The 16,850-nt window shown below is 36.7% G+C and overlaps 1 protein-coding gene across 2 annotated transcripts in view; it reads right to left on the bottom strand.

Moving 5' to 3' along the window:
* Positions 1 to 16,850, bottom strand: part of LOC127848657 (calmodulin-like) — a 347,495-nt gene that overhangs the window by 17,701 nt on the left and 312,944 nt on the right. Inside the window, exon 1 of one of the 2 annotated variants that reach the window (XM_052381239.1) lies at positions 1,585 to 1,897. The exons of the other annotated variant lie outside the window; for it this stretch is intronic. Coding sequence (XP_052237199.1) covers positions 1,585 to 1,587 — 3 coding nt within the window. The 5' untranslated portion in view covers positions 1,588 to 1,897. Of the gene's footprint in view, positions 1 to 1,584; positions 1,898 to 16,850 lie in introns of those variants that run through there. 2 annotated transcript variants of the gene reach the window in all.

Below are 16,850 nucleotides of genomic sequence, written 5' to 3'. Positions count from 1 at the left end.
CAAAAGAGATGGAGCCAATGCTTAGGAGATGGCGCTATTGATAGGAGGTGGCGCCAATGCATGATGTATCAATTAACAGTCGTATCGCAACGACATTACCACAGGACGTGTATTTGATAGATAATGTTATTGTTATATTAAAAAAAAATCAACGTACATGCGAAGGCCCAAATCTTTACAGAATATAAACACAATCTATCATCAATAAGATGCTGTTTGTTTTAATATATAAAGTGATCAACTCAATTAAGAAGATACCAACATGAATACAACATATTGTACGATATACATGTATACAACAAATTTGTAATACTCAATAAAACCAATAACTGAATGTTCAACATAATCAAAATAATTCATCGACAGCAATAGTTGTATACAGTATGACACTAAACGAAATAAATACAAGATAATACTTCTTCTTGAAACGATGATTTGTTGCCCTTAATCCAAATGCTTACTATACTAAATATGTTGTTTTTCCCAATTTCAACTCCAACAAATGAAGATAGCTCGGTATTTTTCCGTTAACGTTTTTGTATAATACATGTTAAATGTTGTTATCTTACAAAGACGAGCTTTTCAATCCATCAAGACATAATTAGAAAACTACTTTTTCTAATTAAAATCGCACGCAACTCAAATGAGTAGTCAACTTACAAAAATAATCTAAGTCCAGTAAACATAATAGAAACCACAACATAAAATATTTCACTTTAAAATAGATATACATGTGCATTTGCGCCACCTTCTAATCTGAGCGCCACCTCCTTAGCATTGGCTCCATATCTTTTTTACAAATGCAAATTTATCTATTAGATCGGCTAGAAGCCGTCGGTTTTGCGCACGCATAAACTTGTGCAGGTTCGAAGCAATCGTTTTATGTAATACGCGATTTAATTGGCTTGGAATTTGCTCGTATCACAGGCAAAAGACATCGATTTGCTTTTACGAATTCTACCATGCCACATCTTATAAAGGTCCTAACGTTTCCAAATGGGTTGTGATTGTACGTTTCTTTACATGTTGAGATATAGTTTTAATCGTTGAATCGCACTTTTTAAAAATAGTGCGAAATGTGTTGAAAAAACATTTTAAACTTATCACCACCCTGTAAAATTATCCGTTTAATTTCAAAACATCCGGTTCTTAGCGCCACCTCGGAAGAAGCATTGGCTCATTATTAATGCAACTAAAAACGAGGCGGTGCGCGTGATTAACGGCCTTGTCACAGTACCGTTTAGTCGTAGCCTCGTCACAATTTATAGAAAAATGTCAAGATACTGCCTATAATATCAGCCTTGCTCAGACGCAACGGGGCTTAGTGCATGTGCGTAAAGTGTCCTCCCAAATTAGGCGGGCTAATCAGGAACGACACTATTCGCTTTTATGAAAGTTAATTAAGAAAGTCTCTTCTAAGCGAAAATCAAGTTTAGGCGGAAAGTGTCCCTGAATATCCTGTGAAGAACTCACAGGCTTATCTAGGACGACACTTTACGCACATTCATTAAACCCCGTTTTCCCAAAGCGAGGTTCATGAGATAATGACATAAAGCGTAAAATACACGTAAACAGTTAACATACCATTCTCCCTGATGTTGTAACTTTGCTTTGTATAAATTTCCTGGTTCGGATTTAAATAAACACACTTGCAAGTAAATTGCTAAATATCCACAGATAACACACTTGCAAATAATAGCTGATAACACACAGCGTTTCAGGTTACAAGGTTACAATTGATCGTCCTAAAGCAAAAACTTGCAAAAATCGCGTTTAACACATTTTCGAATTGCAAAAGCAAAGCTAGTTTAAACGCTATGCATCAGTGCTCACGACGTATGTGTTTTCATGGTGAAGTGATATTGCTCTATTTTCCACTCGGGCATATAGATACACATGTCACATGACATGATGAACGTACAAGTGTTCTATAAATAAGTGAAAGCCCTTGAGCGAGTGCACGTTCTAATCTCATCTATTAAAGCGACCTTTTCGCGTTTTGGTAAAGTGAGAGCATTGTAAAAAACTGTTTCAAATTCGCAATTTTTCGGTGTTGTTATGATTTTTGTGAGGAAACAGTAATACTGAACATTTACCATGCTCTAAAATATCCATTATATGCATCTTTTGACGATTTAAAAACATGAAAATTATAAAGCGCTGCATCGCGAAACGATTGAATAATTTGGAGAGTTCTAATGTTGTCATTATATCTTGTGACACTGCGAGAATTGCTTATATAAAGAACAAAATACAACACTCAAAACTTTTACTTCAGGGGTCAGCGGTTCGAGCCAAGAAGAGGGTTACCTTTTTTATTTGATTGTATTCGTATTTTTTTTACTGTAGCTTGTTATATCCAATGTTTACATTTATCAATATAATGCATTTAATGACAAACTTCAATAGATGCCAAAATCTGTGAAAAGGTCCCTTTAAAGGCCTTACAATCCTAAATGTAAAAGTTAGAAAACTATTAAAGGTACTACAGTACTTAACGTTAAACAGACAACCCTTTAGCGTAAACTACGTTAACTAGCGTCTAATAGGTGAGAAAAGACACTCCAGTCCTACAAGTAAATGTAAGAGCACATGGTTCTACTCGCTCTTTATCATAATACTTGAGAAAAGAAGTTACCTGGATACGGAATACCGTTAGGGCCATCGTGGTAACACGTTCAAATCCAGAGGGCGACAATCCGATAGTGCGATAGTACGATGGCGACAATGCGATAGTACGATGGCGACACTGCGATAGTACGATTGCGACAAAGCGACAACGCAAAAGAACGATGGCGACAATGCGACGCATTGTCGCCCTCGTACTATCGTACTGTCGCCATCGTATTGTTGCACTGTCGCATTGTCGTCACAGAACTGTCGCATTATCGCATTGTCACCATCGTACTATCACACTGTCGCCATCGTATTGTCGCACTGTCGTCATCGTATTATCGCAATATCGCATTGTCGCACTGTCACCAGCGTACTATCGCATTGTCAACTATCGCCTTTCGGTACACAAACGATTCTTATTGCAGAAACAAAATATATGACTTTATAAAGATGTACTTTAAAAGAGGTAACATTTATATTGATATCAAATTCTTATTTAAATGCGATGGTACGATGACGAGAGTACGATAACGCGATAGTACGATGGCGACATATAACTATCGCATTGGCGCCATCGTAGTGTCGCACTGTCGCATTGTCGTCATCGTGTTGTCGTATTGTTGCATTGTCGCCATCGTACTATCGCATTGTCGCCATCGGAATATCGCTTTGTCGCCATTGTACTATCGCACTATCGCATTGTCGCCCTTTGTATTTTAATGTGTAACCACGATGGCCGTAACGGTATTCCGTACCAGGATCTATTGAACTACTTATTTTCTATCAAGAGAGCATACTCCTGTTTGGGATGGGTTAAAACTTGTCATAACATGATCTTATTGTGTTACTTAATTTAAAAATTTATCAATTTATTGACCTTTGCTATATCGCAGTGCCTATGGTCTCATAGAGATACTTTAAACGGTTTAAACCAGTTTTTTTTATAAAAGATCTTGAGAAAGCTTACATCTGCAGAGTTGATCAAACTTCTCGTACCTCTTTGTCGCTTGGAGGCACCATACCCACTACACTGGGAGAACGCTCACAGAACGGTGATGTCTGGATCTGGATCTATGCATGTATGTTGCAGAGCCTTTCAGCGTTGTCGAAACGGGAGAGAGGGTGGTTAATCCCACTGTAGGACAGTTGGCCTAATAATGTCAATTGTTTGAGCGTGCACTAAATTATCTTCAGCTGTTTTAGCGTGCACTACATTACCTTAAACTGTTTGAGCGTGCTCTACATTATCTTCAACTGTTTGAGCGTACACTACATTATCTTCAGCTGTTTGAGCGTACACTATATTATATACAGCTGTTTGAGCGTACACTACATTATCTTCAACTGTTTGAGAGTGCACTACATTATCTTCAGCTGTTTGAGCGTGCACTACATTACCTTCAACTGTTTGACCGTGCTTTACATTATCTTCAACTGTTTGAGCATGCACTACCGTACATTATCGTCATCTGTTTTAGCGTACACTGCATTATCTTTCACTGTTTTAGCGTGCACTATTTTACATTATCTTTAACTGTTTGAGTGGCACTACCGTACATTATTTTCAACTGTTTGAGCGTGCACTACATTATCTTTCACTGTTTGAGCGTGTGCTACATTATCTTCAAGGTTGTTCCACGCGATAATTGTCTTATGGGATAATGAGTGTTTGTGTTGTAAAGATTTGTACTGTATTGGCGCAAAGCCCTTTGGTTTATTTTTGGAGTATCTTTCAACTATATTATCAGCATCATAATATAGGAGATAGGAAATTTTGTCATGGCAAGATCGAACCCGCGACCCCTCAAACTTCTAGTCGGACACCATAAATAACTATTTCAGCATCGCGAACATGCTACTACCTAGTTGGTCTTGATAATTCAACCCGTTTATGCTTTATGTTGGGTTGTATATATTGCTATGTCTACACAATGAGCATAGGGCATTGGAGCGAACATGGGTTCCGACGATGTATGTATTGTAGAAGCAATTAGTGTTTATAAATATACATTAATTCAGTTTAATTATATAACCGTTTTCTCTCAGCCCATAACTTGGCAAATGTCTCTTTGATTCGTGAAATATATAAAAAAAATTCGCAATCAATTAAGCCTCGCACCACGAAAACTGGGCTTAATACACGTGCATAAAGTGTCCGGCACAGGCTAAGGCTAGTACGCACTTTCCACCTAAACGCGATTCTCATTAAGAAGAGACTTAATAGAAACGATAGAAGCGAAAATTGGCGACCCTGATAAGCTTGTGCGGACTGCACAGTCTAATATGGGAAGACATTTTCCGTAGACGCTTTTGGCCAAGTTTTTGTTTCAGAACGAGGCTTAAATAATGGTGCCGAAAGTTTATCTCTTGACAAAATTTCGGGAGTTTCATTTTAATTTATTCAATTTCATGCAGAGGCGTATCATTATTCAGTATTGCTCGAGATATAAAATAAGCTGATGGGAAGGGGCAGACACATTCTCAAAAGTGGTTCAAAGCCAAATGCTTGAAAAGTTTCCGAAATTGAACATTTTAATACCAACACAACGCAATAACCCTCATGTATTATCAAATCCTTCGTCGGTCGGTCGGTCCATCCAACAGATGGTTTCCGGATGATATCTCAAGAACGCTTAGGCCTAGGATCATGAAACTTCATAGGTACATTAATCATGACTGGCAGATGACTCCTATTGATTTTCAGGTCACTAGGTCAAATGTCAAGGTCACAGTGACTCGAAATAGTAATACAGTTTCCGGATGATAACTCAAGAATGCTTACGCCTAGGATCATGAAACTTCATAGGTACATTGATCATGACTGGCAGATGACTCCTATTGATTTTCAGGTCACTAGGTCAAAGGTCAAGGTCACAGTGACTCGAAAAAGTAAAATGGTTTCCGGATGATAACTCAAGAATGCTTACGCCTAGGATCATGAAACTTCATAAGTACGTTGATCATGACTGGCAGATGACTCCTATTGATTTTCAGGTCACTATGTCAAAGGTCAATGTCACAGTGACTCGAAATAGTAAAATGGTTTCCGGTTCCAAAACTTTAACCTTGGTTCAAGTTTGATAACTTTTTATGTCTGTCGGTCCGACCACCATACGGTTTCCGGATGATAACTCAAGAACGCTAAGGCATAGGATCATGAAACTTCATAGGTACATTGATCATGACTGGAAAATGACCCATATTGATTTTCATGACACTAGGTCAAAGGTCAAGATCACAGTGACTCGAAACAGTAAAATGGTTTCAGGATGATAGCTCAAGAATGCTTAGGGCTAGGATCATGAAACTTCACAGGTACATTGATAACGACTGGCAGATGACCCCTATTGATTTTCAGGTCACTAGGTCAAAGGTCAAGGTCACAGTGACTTGAAATAGTAAAATGGTTTCCGGATGATAACTGAAGAATGCTTACGCCTAGGATCATGAAACTTTATAGGTACATTGACCATGACTGGCAGATAACCCCTATTGATTTTCAAGTCACTAGGTCAAAGGTCAAGTTCACAGTGACAATAAACGTATTCACATAATGGCTGCCACTACAACTGACAGCCCATATGGGGGGAATGCATGTTTTACAAACAGCCCTTGTTTGTGATAGTTATTATCACCTCAAAATCGGCCTTATACTTCAACATAATAAATAACAGCCGACAAATAATGAGATTTATGTCAACATATTGTGCTTGTTTTTGCTATAGATTTAAGTCGTTTTCTTATTTTTAGTTTGTTTCTTTTTAATATAAACACCCATTTTGTTTTATTTTTGTTTGTTTTGTTATACTAAAGTTAAAATATTAAGTCATCATTTGAAGACATGTTTTCAGTCTTGCACCTTACTTTTTACAGTGTTTGAGATTTTGTTTTATAAATTAAAATAATATTTCTATAATTTTCTAAATACGTATCTTGTTTAATATTGGTATGTTACTGTCGTTGGTTGTATTATAGCACGTACGATTTTTAATGAGGGCCAAAGGACTAAAGTTTGATTGCATCTTACATCCATTTTGTTTTATGTTTGACACGAATTAAATTAAAAGATTAACTCATCATTTAAAGAAATGTTTTAAGTTTTGCACCTTTTTTATGACAGTGTTTCAGTTTTTGTTTAATTAAAATAATATTTATTTAATTTTCTTAATGCATATATTGTTTAATATTGGTATGTTATTGTCGTTGGTTGTATTAAAACACACATGATTTTTAATGAGGGCCAAAGGACTAAATTTTGATTGCAACTTTCATGAGCATGGTTTTAATTCATTCTTAAATGCAAACGAGACATTGGTCTTACTTATCCCATAGAAATTAAGATGACAGGATGAGTATTTGTAGATTGATTATCATATAATTGATTATTAGAAACATGGTTCACTACAACAATTGTTATTTGCTGTGATTGAATCATTTATTTACTAGAACGATGCGTAGTTTTGATTTTTCTCGTGTCGCAGTTTCACGTGTTAAATGTCGCAGCTTTGTTTTCATCACATTCCTTGAGTTACATAAACACGAAACATGCTAACAAATAATTTGTATCGTTATGGCCAAGACCAAGTGCCGATCTAAGATAAAGTCCACTCTTTAAATCATATTGATCTAAACAGTTTTCAATCATGAGTTGTTCGTCGGTCAGTGCAAAGTTGATATGCGTGCAAACTGTGACTAGGAATGTTTTATACGAATCGGTTAGCAGTTGCTAGTATATGATACAGACACGTTACCAGCATAAAGGGTGCCGAGTTAAATAAAATATATTTCATGACAGTGCTTTTGAGAAAAACTGTGTGTTTTACACAGAAACATGCACACTATTATAAATGATGACTTCATTATTTCATATGCCGCATTTCACATAGGTAAACCAAAATTAATACGAATACATCAACACAATAAACAAATGTATTTCTCTGGTCACCTTCAAATCAAATTGTCATAACGACAAGTGGGGGTCAGTGTAAAGTGTTGTTGGCACAGAATATCGACGCGTACTAGCCACAGGACTTCGATGCGAACTTTCTCTTGATTACCTAGTTGGCAACCAGTGATACCAAGTCTAAATAAACAAAGGAATTAAAGTACATTTGTGCAAGTTACATAAACGAACGTGAATTGTCCGGGGATTGGCATATGTTGTTATGATTTCCAAGACTATGACTTGCGCCACTCGTGAAAATATTCTTTTCTATGATCACTCGTGAATTAAAATCGATAATCCACCGAATCCAACAAATATACTCTATATTATTCTTCACGTTGAACAGTTTTTGTCAATGAAATTATCAACAGTTATAGACTGAATATACATGGATTCAATCGCTGGACGTAATTGTATTGCTTCGAAGTCTATGAAAATGATGGACAATACGGGACCAGGTTTCCTATTTTAATACCATTTCTTTTATTCGATCACGTTTTTCGTAAGTAAATGCAATGATACTATTACAAATCGTTCCGAACACCCACTCCCCAGCGCCTTATGTCGCAAATTGGAGAGCGCTATTATTAGCATGCACTCGATAGATTGACAGGGCCCAAGACTTAAACAATTCAAACGTATAATAATTTAAATTGCGCAGGCAAAGCTTACAACAATAAGGAATAATAAATTATAGTTTTTACTTTGCAAAAGTGAATGAGATTTTTTCTTTGCAGACAAATAGATGGACTATCGGGTATGCGTCAAAGGTAAATCAAGTTGACCCATTTGCTTCGTTGCGCGGTGGTTATAATACAGAGATTAGAAGATGACAAAATATCAAGAAATTCGGACATTTAAGCTTTAAACGAATTTGCAAAATTGTCGGTGTCGGGTAACTGTGGTCGAGCATCGTTGTACCAGCGCAGTATTAAAGTCACCGTTTGCGGAATAGATCGTTGTTTTGCATATAAATCGTATAGCGACAAATAAACTTTACATATATTCATTGAACTATATTTTTATCGAGGTTGACATCGAAAACCTGGATAAAGTCGGTTTTGAATCGATAAAATAATATATAAATGATCATAAATACATGCAATAGGCGAAAATTATTGAAGCGTCTTGAGTTATGCAAATTATATTTATATTGAGCTTTCGCTAGTCATTATAAGCATATGGAAGAAAAATACATAGATTAAGCAAAAAACGAAGCGATGCAACTCAGTTTCCGTCTGTAACAGATGCATTTGCATTTTGTTTTTTTTGGTTTGAATAAACGTGTCAACTCAGGAATATTAATTAGGTCGTTTTCGTACTTTAGCGTACTCGATCCAAAAATAAAAATCGTTATAATGTTTGTTTTCAACCGATTTCAACCGGATTTTCAGTGATATCCTCAAAACAAACTCGTTTTCTTACGATTCTGCCCATATATATCTCTTGAACTTGAAACAAAATCGGCAAACTTTATGGCAAAGAACTTGGCAATTTTACATAATAATAATACTGATAGCAATATTAAACAAGATGGCCAAGATGGCCTTAGTTCGCTCACCTGAGAGGAGTCAGTTCATTCAATCTTTACCAAACATCAAATTTGACCTATATATTGTCCAGACAAACATCCTGGTCAAGTTTCATCATTATTAAACAAAAACTCTGGCATATGGAGTGATTTTGTTTTTGTAAGATTTGACATGGTGGCCTATATTTTGAGTTGACCCCCCCTTACCAAACATCAAACTTTGCATACAAAAAAAATAAACAAAGACTGTTTGTAAAGCATGCATGCCCCCATATGGGCTGTCAGTTGTAGTGGCAGCCATTGTGTGAATATGGTTTTGTCACTGTGACATTGACCTTTGACCTAGTGACCTGAAAATCAATAGGGTTCATCTGCAAGTCATGATCAATGCACCTATCAAGTTGGGTGATCCTAGGCCTAATTGTTCTTGAGTTATCATCAGAAAACTATTTTACTGTTTCGAGTCACTGTGACCTTGACATTTGACCTAGTGTCCTGAAAATTAAAAGGGGTCATCTTCCAGTCATGATCAATGCACCTATGAAGTTTCATGATCCTTGGTTTTAGCATTCTTGAGTTATCATCTGGAAACCATTTTACGATTTTGAGTCATTGTCACCTTAACCTTTGACCTAGTGACCTGAAAATCAATAGGGGTAATCTGCCATTCATGATCAATATTCCTATAGAGTTTCATCATCCTAGGCGTAAACATTCTAAAGTTATCAACCGGAAACCATTTTACTGTTTCGAGTCACTGTGACCTTGACCTTTGACTTAGTGACATGAAAATTAATAGGGGTCATCTGCCAGTCAGGATCAATGTACCTATGAAGTTTCATGATCCTATGCCCAAGTATTCTTAAGTTATCATCCGGAAACCATTTTACTATTTCGAGTCACCGTGACCTTGACCTTTGATCTAGTGACCTGAAAATCAACACGGGTCATTTGCCAGTCATTATTAATATACCTATAAAGTTTCATGATCCTAGGCCTAAGCATTCTTGAGTAATCATCCGGAAACCATTTTACTATTTCTAGTCACTGTGACCTTGACCTTTGATCTAGTGACCTGAAAATCAATAGGGGTCAGCTGACAGTCATGATCAACGTACCTATGAAGTTTCATGATCCTAGGCCTAAGCTTTCTTGAGTTATCATCCGGAAACCATCTGGTGGACGGACCAACCGACCGACGGACCGACAGACCGACCGACCGACATGTGCAAAACAATATAACCCCTCTTCATCGAAGAGGGGCATAATATTATGACAAAGATTCATAAAATCTGAAACACAATTGTGACCTCTAGATTGTTTACAAGGATTTTGTATTATATAATGACAATTTTGAAAGTCTAAGGGCAATAATTATGGCATCAATTATGTGATATATATATCACCAATCTTTTCACGAAGTTTCATGATGATTGGGCAAACAAATTGACTTCTAGAGTGTTCACAAGCTTTTAAATAAATATAAGAAAACTGCCCCCCCCCGCCGGCCATGTTATTTAACTGACCAGAACCATTTTTAAACTCAACTCTCATATCAAGGAAACAAATGTTCTTACCAAATTTCATGAAAATTGGGCCAACATGTGACTTCTAGAGTGTTCACATGTTTATACTATATACATATAGAGAAAAATGTCCCCGCCCACTGGCAGCCATGTTTTTTCACCGATCTGGACCATTTTCGAAATCGTCCGAGATATCAATGAAACCAATGTTTTGACCAATTTCCATGATGATTGGGCAAACATTGTGACTTCTAGAGTGTTTACAAGGTTTCTCTATAGTCAAATAAGAAAAACTGCCCCACCCCCGACAGCCATGTTATTCAACTGACCGGAATTATTTTCGAACTCAACTCTCATATTAAGGAAACAAATGTTCTGACCAAATTTAATGAAAATTGGGCCAAAATGTGACTTCTAGAGTGTTTACAAGGTTTCTCTATAGCCAAATTAGGAAAACTGCCCCGCCCACTGGCGGCCATGTTTATTCACCGATCTAGACCATTTTCGAAATAAGGAAAACTGCCCCGCCCCGGCAGCCATGTTATTGAAATAACCAGAACCATTTTCGAACTCTACTCTCATATCAAGGAAACAAATGTTCTGACCAAATTTAATGAAAATTGGGCCAAATATGTGACTGCTACTGTGTTCACATGTTTTCACTTTATACATATAGAGAAAAATGCCCCGACCAGTGGCGGCCATGTTTTTTCACCGATCTGGACCATTTTCGAACTCGTCCGAGATATCAATAAAACCAATGTTTTGACCAGCTTTCATGATGATTGGGCAAAAATGGTGACTTCAAGAGTGTTTACAAGGTTTCTCTATAGCCAAATAAGGAAAACTGCCCCCGGCAGCCATGTTATTGAACTGACCAGAAACATTTTCGAACTCTACTCTCATATCAAGGAAACAAATATTCTGACCAAATTTAATGAAAATTTGGCCAAAAATGTAACTTCTAGAGTGTTAACATTGTTTTCATAATATGCATATAGAGAAAAATGCACCGCCCACTGGCGGTCTTGTTTTTTCACCGATCTGGACCATTTTCGAACTCGTCCGAGATATTAATAAAACAAATGTTTTGACCAATTTTCATGATGATTGGGCAAAAGTTGTGACTTCTAGAGTGTTTACAAGGTTTTTCTATAGCCAAATAAGGAAAACTGCCCCGCCCACTGGCGGCCATGTGTTTCAACGGACCGGAACCACTTTTAAACTCAACCAACATATTATTAAGACAAACATTTTTACAAAGTTACATAAAGATTGGGCATGAAGGAGTGTAGCCTTGCGTTCTGTAAACATACCTTTCTAGAAGATGTAAACTATATAAAAACTAAGTTTGTGATCTGAGTGAAATGTTCCGCGGGATGGATATATGAAAGTGTACAACGTCTGGACAGAAAAAAGTATGTTACCCTTGAAGTAAATTGAAGATTCGTTTTATTTAAAAGAAAATATGTTTGCCGCGTTTGTTAAACAAGCGGGTGGGGTGCCCACCCAATAAGACAGTGTACATAGGTTTACATAGATACACTTAACGGTAAACCGCAAGATAGTGTCAACCGGTATATCCGATTAACTCGTCACGCTTGAGCAACGCGCATAATCGTAGATATCAGTGGACGCTTGTGGACGCTTTAACTCTGTGGCGTATTAATACTGACAATTAAAGGCTTAAACCGACACAAATTAAACTGCCTTGACAAAAATGAATAAAAGGCCCCACTCTTCATCGGCAAGTGAATGCAACACCGCCGAAACCAGCTATGTAGACTCGCCGGTTTTTGAAACGCCAAACAGCCAGCAAACAAAAACAGCGAGCAAAAAGAAAAAAAAGATAGAGCAAGAAAATCCTAAACAGAAGTCTATGGCTGATTATCTAAAAGGAAAACAATCAGATGATAAATCCGACTCTATCAGTATAGAAAAACATCTAGAGGACATCAACGCAAAACTGTCAAATGTTCTCACCAAAAGTGACACTTCGATCCTTAAAAACCTGATAAAAGACACACTTGAAGAGGTCAAAGATAAGTTTCTTGGGTCTCTTATAAAACGTTTAGAAATCCTTGAAGGCAACTTATTTGACCAAACAAAAGAAATTGAAACACTGCAGAAACTTGTGAAAACTAAAAACAATGAAATAGACATTCTTAAGCAGGAACTAGTTGATGCAAATCTAAAGCACGCCGAACAACTCAATGATCTTGAACAATATGGCCGCAGAAATTCAATCCGTATAGCGGGATTGCCTAGCGACTCCGAAAACCAGCCATCGGCTGCCGTTGCAGATGAAATGGCCTCGCTTCTAACCAAAAAGCTAGGAATGCCGATTGCAACAACAGACATTGATGTTGCTCATCGTCTGGGAAAATTTGCGAAAAATAAAAGCAGGCCGGTCATTGTAAAATTCCTAAGGCGACAAACAAAGATTGAGATAATGAAAAAGGCTAAGATGCTCAAAGGTTCTCGTCTATTCATTAATGAAGACCTAACTAAGCTCAACGCCGAGGTTCTGGCGTCGCTAAGACTCAAAGAACCAGATCTCATTGAAAGGGCATGGTCTTTTGAGGGCAAACTCTTCGTGCGATACCGGGGCAGCGATCGACGAGAGACTGTGTCGTTTGTGAAATATCAAGAATGGCTCGATAAACCGTGGCCTCAGAAAAATACCACTGCAAGTCAGACATACGCGCGAAAGGTGTCGGCCGGTAACAGTAACACAAAATAAACTACCTATCTGTGTAGTGATACTGCTGTCTTCATCATACGTTTTACTTTGTATGTGCTCTTACTTTTTCTGTTGACGTCTTCACACGAAACAGTCGAACATGGCTTAAAAAACATTATAGTGGCCCGAAAAGTTATCTTTGGCAAATGTTCTTTTTATACACTATATAGAAAATATGTAGCTTGACCGAATAGATCAACTTTTTATATGTGAACGTTTGTATGTGCTCTTACTTCTCTGTTGGCGTCTTCACACGAAACAGACGAACATGGCTTTAAAAACATTATAGTGGCCCGAAAAGTTATCTTTGGCAAATGTTCTTTTTATACACTATATAGAAAATATGTAGCTTGACCGAATAGATCAACTTTTTATATGTGAACTCTCATAAACCACCAAGATCCAAGATATACAATTTTACATGGGGCTACTGCTATAGATGTTATATACGCGCTTAAAACTCACTAATTTTGATGCATTCCTTTTACTTCAAATCTGTTTAATAAGGTGCTAATATTTTTACTAATTAAATCTTAATTCTTGTATAATACACCATTAAATGAGGGAAAACGATCCATCACATTTATAAATATTCAACTATAATAACATTGTGTCTAGACCTTATATTGCAAGAAATTTTTCCTTATGAAAATTGAATGGGTATTTTTGATTGGTATATGCTTTTTAAAGAGATATAAAATAATAATAAGGTGCTAATATTTTTACTAATTAAATCTTAAGTCTTGTATAATACACCATTAAATGAGGGAAAACGATCCATCACATTTATAAATATTCAACTATAATAACATTGTGTCTAGACCTTATATTGCAAGAAATTTTTCCTTATGAAAATTGAATGGGTATTTTTGATTGGTATATGCTTTTTAAAGAGATATAAAATAATAAGCATGCGTACTTAAAACGTTTCCTTCTGCGTGTCAACATTTGTTCTATGTTTTTTGTTAAAATGTGTATATTTTTAAACTGTTTGTTGTTTTGCTTTTTATAAGTATGTAGGGCTTGTACACACACACAAATCGTATACAAACAAGCACACACGCACATACTCACACGCATACACACACGCATACACACGCATACACATTTATAAATATTCAACTAACATTGTATTTAACACATTCTTTTTTAACAAATACCCTTTCTAAATAGGATATTTATAACATGTACTTTTGATGGGTATATGATTTTTTAATTAGATATGAAATAATATGCATGAGTACTTAAAACATTTCCCTATGCGTGTCCCTTTTGTTCCGTTTTTGCTGTTTAAATGTGTATATTTTGTAACTGTTTGTTGTTTTGCTTTTTCAATTATGTATGGCTTGAACACATAAAACCGAACACAAACCAGCAAACACGTACGCACACACGTACGCATACACGCACACATTTTGTTCCGTTTTTGCTGTTTAAATGTGTGTATTTTGTAACTGTTTGTTGTTTTGCTTTTTCAATTATGTATGACTTGAACACATAAAACCGAACACAAACCAGCAAACACGTACGCACACACGTACGCACACACGTACGCACACACACACACGCACGCACGAACGCACGCACGCACGCACGCACGCACGCACGCACGCACGCACGCACGCACACACACACACACACACACACACACACACACACACACACACACACACACACACACACACACACACACACACACACACACACACACACACACACACACACACGCGCGCGCACACACGCACACACACACACACACACACACACACACACACACACACACACACACACATACGCACACACACACGCATACACACGCATACTCATTTATAAATATTCAACTCTGCTAACATTGTATTTAACACATTTCTTTTTAATAAATATTCTCTCTAAATAGGATATTGACAACACGTACTTTTGATAGGTATATGATTTCTTTAAAGAGATATGAAATAATATGCATGAGTTTTTAAAACGCTTACTTTTGCGCGTCCCTTTTTGTTCCCTTTTTGCTGTTTAAATGTGTATATTTTGTAACTGTTTGTTGTTTTGCTTTTTTTCAATTATATATGGCTTGCACACACACAAACCGAACACAAACAAGCACTCACGTACGCATACACGCACGCACGCACGCACACACACGCGCGCACACATACATACGCACGCATACATGAGCGCGCAATCACACACACAAGCACACGCACACACACACACACACACACACACGCATACATACAAGCATACGCACGAATACACATACGCATACACACAAGCATACACACGCATACACATTTATAGATATTCAACTCTACTAACATTGCATCAAACACATTTTTTTTAACAAATACTCTTTCTAAATGGGATATTTTCAACTTGATTAAAAAAATAGTGTAACTACATACCATTATGCTTGGAAACTAACTTTTTGCTCTATTTTTCCCTTCTTTATTTGGAGAGGTTTTTTTTCCATATAAAAGCATAGAGCGCTTAAACTAATTTCGCTTTCGTTTTTTAGGTTTAAATGCTCAATAATGCTTAAAATGCTATCGATGGCTTTGCCTGTTATTACATCTTCCGTATATTTCAAGAATTGTAGTTTTTTCCTTATGAAACTTGAAGGTGTATTTTTGATGGGTATATGCTTTACAAAAAAATATGCATGAGTACTTAAAACGTTTTCTTTACGTGTCTATATGTGTTCCCTTTTTGTTGTTTAAATGTGTATAGTTTGTAACTGTTAAGCTTTTGCGTTGTTCATTTATGTATGACTTGCACACACACACACACACACGCACACACACAAACTAAAAGCAAACACGTTCATAAACACACACGCACATACACGTACACACACACGCGCGCGCACACGAACCCGAGCGCACACCCTTTTACACGTACATGCACAACACACGCGCATTTCACGCGTGTCATAACGCGCGCACACACCCGCAAGCACAAACACGAAAACATACGCACCGAAAGACCCCTCATACACAATGTAATAGTTTTTATTGTTTTATTAGTATTAAATTAAAACACCAATCTTCGGTGTTATACATATACGTTTTTGTCTCTCAGATCACAATCTTAATTAACTTGCGTATTTCCAGTGTACGGAAGTGCGCTTTTTTGTTTTTATTGCTGACAAGTCGTTTATTTTATTTTTTCTCTCTTCTGTGATTATTTCTTTTTTCTTATTCATTTATATGGAATATTCATTCTTTTGTATCCCTTATTTTTGTTTCCTATTTTTATTTGTTTGTATGAACATCTTATGTCTTATTATAGAGAGCAACTGGACATATTTTAAAATAGAAACTTACTGGACAAGCACATACAAATTACCATTCACATCACCCTCCACCCACTTAAATGATTAAATTATGTACTTTAAATGTTAAAGGATTAAACAATAAAGACAAACGAATAAAAATCTTCAAATGGTTAGACGAAAAAAAATATAGTATATGCCTTTTACAAGAATGT

Source organism: Dreissena polymorpha, chromosome 10 (assembly GCF_020536995.1).
Source record: "Dreissena polymorpha isolate Duluth1 chromosome 10, UMN_Dpol_1.0, whole genome shotgun sequence".
Classification (NCBI taxonomy): domain Eukaryota; kingdom Metazoa; phylum Mollusca; class Bivalvia; order Myida; family Dreissenidae; genus Dreissena; species Dreissena polymorpha.
Note: the sequence above shows the minus strand (reverse complement) of the source record. Positions and strands in the feature narration are given on the sequence as shown.